This window comes from Hevea brasiliensis, chromosome 15 (genome assembly GCF_030052815.1).
Source record: "Hevea brasiliensis isolate MT/VB/25A 57/8 chromosome 15, ASM3005281v1, whole genome shotgun sequence".
In the NCBI taxonomy this organism is placed as follows: Eukaryota; Viridiplantae; Streptophyta; class Magnoliopsida; order Malpighiales; family Euphorbiaceae; genus Hevea; species Hevea brasiliensis.
This window is the reverse complement of record NC_079507.1, coordinates 62,830,464-62,839,328: the sequence shown is the minus strand read 5'-3', so window position 1 is coordinate 62,839,328 and position 8,865 is coordinate 62,830,464. Positions and strand designations below refer to the sequence as shown.

General features: G+C 33.1%; 1 protein-coding gene across 6 annotated transcripts; it reads right to left on the bottom strand.

The window, feature by feature from the left end:
- Positions 1 to 1,215: 1,215 nt before the first annotated feature.
- Positions 1,216 to 8,331, bottom strand: LOC110638202 (enoyl-[acyl-carrier-protein] reductase [NADH], chloroplastic). 6 transcript variants are annotated; one of them, XM_058136220.1, is made up of 14 exons: positions 8,044 to 8,078; positions 7,264 to 7,578; positions 6,715 to 6,826; positions 6,549 to 6,604; positions 6,386 to 6,470; positions 6,254 to 6,301; positions 5,461 to 5,535; positions 5,275 to 5,386; positions 5,124 to 5,175; positions 4,961 to 5,012; positions 4,830 to 4,887; positions 3,908 to 4,006; positions 3,657 to 3,823; positions 1,216 to 1,440 (listed from the first exon to the last, which is right to left on the bottom strand). In XM_058136220.1, the coding sequence occupies exons 1-13, from the start codon at positions 8,061 to 8,063 to the stop codon at positions 3,669 to 3,671; spliced, it is 1,239 nt and encodes a 412-aa protein (XP_057992203.1). In that variant the 5' UTR covers positions 8,064 to 8,078; the 3' UTR covers positions 1,216 to 1,440; positions 3,657 to 3,668. The 6 variants fall into 6 exon arrangements, with proteins under 6 accessions (XP_057992203.1, XP_057992206.1, XP_057992202.1 ...); XM_058136223.1 differs by lacking the exons at positions 1,216 to 1,440; positions 8,044 to 8,078 and adding an exon at positions 8,161 to 8,331 and having other exon boundaries at positions 3,422 to 3,823; positions 7,264 to 7,371; positions 7,464 to 7,578; XM_058136219.1 differs by lacking the exon at positions 1,216 to 1,440 and adding an exon at positions 3,422 to 3,564.
- Between the last annotated feature and the right edge of the window lie 534 nt (positions 8,332 to 8,865).

The window sequence follows — 8,865 nt, the reverse complement described above, 5'->3', positions numbered from 1 at the left end:
AGAGCAAATATGGGACCTGAAGGAAGCCAATTTGGGGGAATATATAAAGGAATAGAGAAGAGGGCAAAGTCAACTAATTAGCTAATTATTATTGGAAGGCTAAGGGTATTTGCCTACGTGTCATGCTGACATTGCTACACCAATCCATGCCAAACTAGTGACGTGTACACCTAAATTTTGGAGTCTTTGTTACTTGGGAAAATTTTAACAAGAAGTGCATACATGTAATTGCCACCAAAAACACCCATAACCAATAGGTCCTTTTCCACGTTGGCCTCACCACTCTCTTCTTTTGGGAATCCATTTTTCTCAAGTCCGTTACAGTTAAATTCCTCTTCACCTAACAAATCATAAGATATTTTATTAAAATTTCATTTAATATTAATTTTTAGCCTCCAACTTTAAATTTCTAGTTCCGTCCTGATTGAGAATGATTCTATGAATCACTATCCAAGTTGTTGGGCAATCGCAACTGTGCCAAGATTATGCATGGGGCGCGAGCGGCATATTTTTCTACACTGGCCACCATTGTACTTTCCAATTTCTAACAATTTTTTATTATTATTATTATAGTTTTATTTTTTAATAAATAATATAGTTGTAAAGAATATATTAGTAGTTGTCAGAATTCAATTAAATCTTAATTAAGAGTGGATGGAGAGAATTCGTTTTTTTTCCTCAAATTGTTTCATCAACAATTATTGGTTTGAATAAAGTTTAGGATGGCAACAAAGTACAATACTGCAGGCCAACGTGTCCTCGTGATGATTGGCTGATCAATCCCCTTCCCACTGCTAAAGATTTTTTTCTCAATCTTTTGAACGGCCAAATTGATTGCCGAAACACAGTTGAAGGCTAATTTGTCTTTGATGATTTGCTAACAAATTTTAATCAATGAACATCAACCACACAGTATCTTTATCTTTTGAACGAAGCATGAAAATTTAATAGTGAAAATAAGATTTCTAAGTATGTGTATGTTGATTGGGATTGTGACGTTAGCTAGCTTATATACATGGCAGATCCTAATTGATGGATAACTTCATTCCCCACCACTACTTGAAATTATTCTCTTAAGTAAATCATCTCATTACTTAGAAAAATGACGTAATAAATACAAAGTAAAGTTCAAAAAAGGCCAATGATATTTTTTTTTTTGTGATAACACACAAAAAATGGCAAAATTTCTGAACCATATCCTAAGATGGAAACAGCCCTACGGAAACTGCATGTCCTTTTAGCTACCCATGCTTCCATTTCAAAAATTGAAATTGAAATGATGCTTATCCATGACTGGTCAAAATTTCAAGTCCTTAATTATTATTAACCATCACGTTAGTCTCCTTTTTCATCATGACAACAAGAGTGAAAAGGATTGCTAAATCCACTGTCTTTCTCCTCAATGCTCATTGGTATGTAGTTAACTTGGCGGTGGAACTCCTAGAAATTTACATAGTTGATAATCTACGTGTGTTATTTGCATTGTTCAACAACAATTAATAATATAAATTTAACAAAACAAAAGAAAAGGAAACCAAAAATAATTGGTAACAAATTAGGTGAATTATCACCTAATAGCTCATGCTTTTCAGTGGATAGACAACTCAAATAATTTTGTCAAAAGGAATATTAGAAGGTTAAAAATTTAAAAAATAAATTACAATTTTCAAAGACTAATGAAGATATTTTATATTTAATTTAATTTATAATTTTAAGAATATAATGACTCAAATATAATAATATCCCTCCTGCTACATTTCTATTGTGTTTCTAATGCTTATTAAGGGGAGTGACTAGGTGACTATTATGAAGCAACTAGCATGATAAATTTTTATCCCGCTACTCCTTATAACTATTCAAATCAAAATAATTACTATTATATTTTATATAAGTAATTTATTTTAAATTTTCTTATGAAAAATTAGAATTTTACAATCTCAATTTAATGAAAAAACATATTTATTTTCTAAAAAAATAAATAAATAAGTGGTCAATTACATTGAGAAATAACTGTCAACGTTCCGTAGTTAAACAAAAACTCGGCAAATAATTTGGACTTTGATCAAACAAGTATTGTATGAGAGTGAAAGAGTGCATATCCCATCAAACTGTACAAATAAGTAGAGTTTTGTTTGTTCATAGACGGCTTTGAAAGTCAGTCATCTGGACCATCTCTAAAACAAAGGCTTAAAAAAAAATAAGAAAAAGGAAGAAAGCATATTACCTTTGAAATTCCATGGATGTCACCACCACGAGGAAGGAACAAGAACTAACAGGTGTCTAAACGACAAAAATTATTCAACCTTGCAACACGTGTGCCAACCATTTTGCACCTCAAAAACGACAATTTGATGTGTGCGCTTTGTGCTTACCTCAAATCAAAAGATAATGACAAAGATTAAAGAAGGTGCATTTAAAAATATTAGTGTTTCCACTATTCAATCAACCACCACCACCAGTTTCTATTGTCATCATTTGTTAATCTTTTTCTTTTGTCGACTAAATCCTAGTTGCCCAATTGAAAATACCATTAAAGACACCAAATTGATATATTAGAGATGGATTCCTACTTAATTCCTTGGATCTTTTTTGTGTGACGAGAATTCTTGGAGCGGGTCAAAAGATTCATAGGTGGCTTAGTATATTACAAAATGAAGACCAACAAATGTGTCTCTATCATTCCAGCAAGCTGAAGAGACTCTAATTGGAGCATTCAAATTACTATTTAATACAAACTCCTAAAGACCTTTCATGCTTCCAATAAAATGTTTCCTATGATCAATTTTCGCGATTTGTCTAATTTTACAATCTTCAAATTTTATAAAATGTGCTTCCTAATCTTTTGACTTGTAAATTTTATTAAAAATTTGAAGGAAATATCCAAATGGGAATTTTATATGTAAACAGAGTCATTAGACTTCTAACTAGCACAAGAAATCAATCCACAGCTTTCTATATCATGTAAAATATAGTATGAAGCCTAATAGAACATCACGCACAAGACCAAGAACACAATAATCTATTTCACCACCATTGCACGAGTGTTATTTTAAAATTGTTTTATAAAATTTTAAATTTGAGTTTTTCCATCTATTAGTACAATGGAAATTTATATTGTTAGAAGAATTATACTTTACAAGCAACAAACTCATGCGTTTTACTTGAGTGCTGGCAAAAACCAATAATTTACCATATTAGGTCAAATAGCACACTGGAAATTTTCATTCCAACAACAAAAAAAAATTCATTTTCATTTGAAAAATATATGACTAATGGCAAACTTATCATTTGTACACACACACAGGCATTGCCTGCACGCAAAGTTGCCTAATTTTTAATGCTTATGCAATTCATATGCACAAGGATCATCATTATGTTGCTCCATACTGGTCAGCAACATAACAAAGTCCAAACCTGAAGGTGAGGACAAATTAAGGTTATAATCATTACCATAAAGGTATGTTGTCCACTTAAGATAAATTTTGATTCAGATTAATCAGCATGTTCAATGGTCCCTAATTAAGACAAAATCTCATGAAAAAAATAGGTGCCGCTGGCCATGCCCTGTTAGAGCAACGCCAATGAAGGGATAAAGGATCAAGGAAGGGAAAATGACAGCACTAACTAAAGCTCAACTTTACTCACTATGAACCCACCTGCAGTTATCTCTAGTGCCTGTCTTTTGGGATATCGAGGTCTTTCAATATTGGACTGTCAAGGCCAATGCCCATTGCATTGAGGCCATTGTCAACATATATAAGAGCGCCAGTGATGGCAGAAGCCAGAGGTGATGCTAAGAAGGCAGCAGTGTTCCCCACTTCATCTGTTCCATAAATTTCAACTTAATAATTGTTATCAATATGATAAAAGAAATTATATAACCAACGAGTGATGAATTATGCATAACCTGCAGATAGTTCCTTTTGCAGTGGAGCATTGGCTAATGAGTACTCAATCATTGTATCAATAAATCCAATTGCTTTTGCAGCTCGGCTTCTTAGTGGACCTGCAAGTCAACAAAAGTCAACGATATGCAAGAAGACACTTCAACTATTTTACGCGGTAATCAACTTGTAGACATCAAATAAGTCAAGATCCCAAGTAGAATTAACTTAATTACAAAAGACAATTTTACTGAGGGGAAAGAGGGGGAGAGAGGTTTCAATTGTGATCATATTACACACGTGGACCTAATCCATGAGTTGCAAAAAATTTGAAAACATGATCCTTTGGAAACTTTATCTGCTTTAACCATATACTAGTAGCACAATAGAGCACCTATTTGGCAGAATAAGCTGGAGTTTGATAAGCTTAGCAATGTACAAGACAGTACCCATATGAATGGCTCTGAAGTTCTTGAAACATATATTGGAATTTTTGTTATTACTTTTTAAGGACAGGGAGGGCGGACTCAAACTTAGAAGTAACTTTACCCAAATTGAGAGGTGCATTTAGCACCAAGCTAAGCATGTGGATGCATATATTAGCAATTTTAAGTTTTTAACCAAGGGATACACCAATATGGAGCAATCTAAAGTTGTGACAGTCAGAAAGCCCCATATATTAGCTTAAGAGATTTCACAACAGCAAAAGGAAAATCCTCATTTAAACTATATACTCTAATCCATGTTGTCCTTTAGACAGGTGAACACAAAGAAACAGGTTGCGGATAGATCTAATAGATAGAAGTTGGAACATTGTCACATCAAGACCATTGGTGCAATATCGTATGGTTCAAGGATGAAAAGCGAGTGTCAAGGCATATGAAATTATTCCATTGGATGCAACTAAAAAGATAATAGTAGAAATTATTTGAAGAGCAATGATACAAGCAGATATAGTGTTGACTCTAATTTTGTGTTTCCTTCCTGCTTCAAAAGCAAGTACCTGAACAGAAATGTCAAAATCATTTAAGGAAGAACAATAACAAGGCACAGGCAGGAAAGAAGTGAATACTCACTCTTGTGTCACTCTCAAGTGCAGCTTTGGCAGAACTCATACCTCCTCCATATCTGTTAATGAAAAAATATAGGAACTATAACCTATGGGAAGTGATAATTATGTAACACTAGAAGCCAGACTAACACTAGAAGCCAGAGTAAAAAAGGCATAAAAAAACATACCCTGGAATGATCCTCTCAGAAGCAATGTATGTAAGAGAAATTGAAGAACCACCTGTATCAGCAGCATTCTTTAGATAATGTAGACATGTCTTGTACAAAAATTGGGGATAAATTCAAACTGCTGTGAGATCGACAAGCAGAAAAGACAAGCCTGGATTCATTATTGGTAGGAAATGCTTGAGCAAAGAAACATACGAGTAGCTTGATGCAGACACAGCTGCAAGATACCCTTTCCTTGATGTCTCCAATAGAGGTTTACTGACCTGTCAAAGTGATGATTACTGTCTTTCTGGAAATGATAAAGGTGCATAAAAATTCATGATTAAAAACTATGTACCTCTGGCCCATTAGCAAGTGAATGCACAAGGATGTCAATAGTGCCAAAATCCTGTTGGACAGATTCAGCGGCTTCCTGCAAGACATATGACCACATAAATATTCGTACCTAAATCTTTCACCTAGTTTACAACTTGAAATTATTGAAGGCTGTTTCCACAACATTCCAAGTGTGCCAAATTTGAATATATAAAAGTACTAAAGGCTGTTCTGAATTATCCTTGATCATTATCTTCAGGCATGGAGCTTAGTACACAAACACTTTAACAAAATGACCTATGTTTCCAGGGCATAAAATAAAAAATAAAATAAAAAAAAAAAGATTGGTACATCAATCTGAGAATTGAAAACTGATCCGTAAGTACGATTTGAATATTTTTTATGCTTGGCAAAGCAGAAGGCAAATAAATACAAAGTAAAAAATCCTTACAGTCCTAGAGGCTGATTATTATACCACACAGTGCATGCCTCTATGGGACATACCAAAAAGTTCAAATCCTTGGCAGTGGCACTATTCCCTTTGACACATCAACCAAAATGACCCCAATTGAATTTCTAATATTTTGAGTTTATTATGTCATAAACTGAGATCAAGGTTCAGCCACTGAAGTGAAGGCTGAAGGAAAAAAGAGAGAAATTTTTAATTGTAGGTATAACAGGAAACACAACCAAACAACAATTTTCTTAAATTCAAAATGGAAAGAGAGAATAAGAGAATGAGCAGGGGGCTTGAAAGGTCTTCAAATTGAAGCATGTCTGTATGTATCAGAAGAAAAGGAACTTAAGAGATATACCTGAACAGTCCAATTAGACAATCCAGCATAACGCTTATTTGTTTTCAACTGCACAAGGAAACATTAAAACTTAATGACAGTTAAGAACAATTTATATGGTAGAAAAAAAACTGTAACATTCTTCTTCATTACATCTTCAGGCACATCATCAGGGCTGTCATACACTGCATCAAGGGGATACATTTTGGTGATCTGCATCAAAGAACCATCTGGCAACCTGAAATATCAAATTATTGATGCCATTTATAAAGATTTACCCATTAAATTATAACATATATAAGTTGTAGACTCTTACACTCGTGATTCATCAAACTTTCCTCGTCGCAAGCTGGTTTCAAAAATATTCAAAGCCTACAAAAGCAGCTTCCCAGTTCATAACATAACAGTTTTACATAGCCCAAGAAATCTCAGAGAACAAGAACAAAATTATTGTGCAAAAGAAGGAATTGTGATTTACTTACAGGCACCCATGTTCCAACCAGAATTTCAGCACCTGCAGCAGCAAGAGATTTTGCTATTGCCCAACCATAACCATTGTCATCAGCAACACCAGCAATAAAAGCCCGTTTACCTATAAAGTCACTTCTAGTTTAAGCTGATAATATAGCTAAGCTGGATGTATTTCAAGGATGGGAAGTTATGCCTTTATAATATAGTAATAATTCAGACAAAAAAAAAAATCCTAGCACTAACTACTTAGAGAATCATTCTAATACATTCAACTATGTGAAAATAGGTTTGGTAAAATGGTGTCTCGAAAAGGGTTCGTAAGTAGAGGGGAGGGGAAGTAGCAAAAACATCAAAATAAAGAAAATATGAAGGATGCTTTGTTAATATATAAATTCTTCTAACTACATTTTTTTATTAACATAAGAGGTTACAGGTGAGGATTGAAGTGAAAAAGAACATGAAAAATTTAAGAACAAACCTCTTAACATCATAAAAATAATGAAAAAGACAAATAAATTTCTACAACAAGAAGAGGAAAAAGAATAAAAACGGAATTAACTTTCAAATCAATTGGCAGTCCAGGCACTCTCTTACTTTCACTAGAATCAGACATTGCTTTTGTGGAAATCCTATTGAATTTAACTGAGCATGACATGAAATTCTGTCGTCTGAAAGGTTGTACGGAGGATATATAAGAAACACTAGCAAGCTTAGTCCATGATGCTTCCTTAGAGTTAGCACCAATAACAGTGGCACCCACCTTGACAGCTCTACAAGAGGAGGAAAAGTAGGGCCCTGTCGTTGCCAATTGCAGGCAAGAGGCTGCAGTTACCGCCATTTTCAATAGATTAAATCTCTTAGAGGAAAATAGAGACCTGCAAAAAATCTCAAGATTCAATATCTCCACTATCTTGTGTAAAATTATCTCTACGGTATAACCATGCCCAAACTAAGCACCTAAAATATCAAAATCAAATTATGGAAGGCACACCATATTGGTTTCTAACAACAGAATCCATCCAAACGAGCTTCATCATTTATATCAAAATTTAGCAAAGGCGTGGTATGTCATCAGGTAACTGAAAATAAGCTTTTCGATTCTTTTTACAATTTTATAAGACAAAAGAAGAATTCTTGGTCCTCTCCAATTTTCTTGTCATCACCACAATTCGCTAACATTATGATTACCCACAAAAATAAACACCAAATTTGCTAAAAAAAAAATCTCACAAATACCCATCATTTATCTTAATCTTCCAGAGTAGAAACCAAAGAATAAACTATATAGACCTGAAATTCAAATCTAGTAAATAATAGAGAACAATTAAATAAAATCTGACATTCGGATAAATATACACATTCCACATGAACCTCCGAAAATGCGAAAAACACAGAAGCATAAACAACAAAAGTGCAAAAATGCATCAGGGAAAACAGTGAGAAAGATTGATTGTTACCGTGGAGAGATGGAGAGAGCCAATGCTGAAGATTAGAAATGGATTGAGATTTACCAAGGGTTTAGTGGTTTTGGTTCTGGAGGCCCACTGCAAGAACCTGCAGCAGCTGGAGCCTGGAGCGAAGGTCTGAAAACTGTTATGCTATTTTCCTGTTTTGCCCTTCATCATTTCTGCCCGTTTCATTTTAAGGTACATTAGTATTTACTCCGTGTGCTTTAAAGCTATTAATTACTTTATCCCTTTACTTAAAAAAAAATTGTTAATAAAATAAATTTAAATATTTACATTATTCATTATATTCAAAATTTTTAATTAGTTTGTCTCTTTATTTAAAAAAAATTCAAATATTTGCGTTACTCATTCTATTCAAATTTTCTAATGTTATTTAATTTACCTTATCATGGTTTATAAATTTTTTTTATAAGCATTATGGTTAATAAGTTAATGGGCAAACAATCCAAAACCCTAAAAATACCATTAGGTTGGTAATTATGGATTTAGTTTAGTGATGAGGTGAATTAAAGAAATTTTAAATTTTTACCGCTTGAAATTTCAGAGGCAGAAATTAAAATTTCCAAATACTAATTTCAGTGTTGCATTATTTTTTCTTAATTTAATTATTTAAAATTAAAAATAATAATAAAATAAGTGATAAATATAAGTATTTAAATTTATTTTGCTAATAAATCTTTTAAAAAACATATT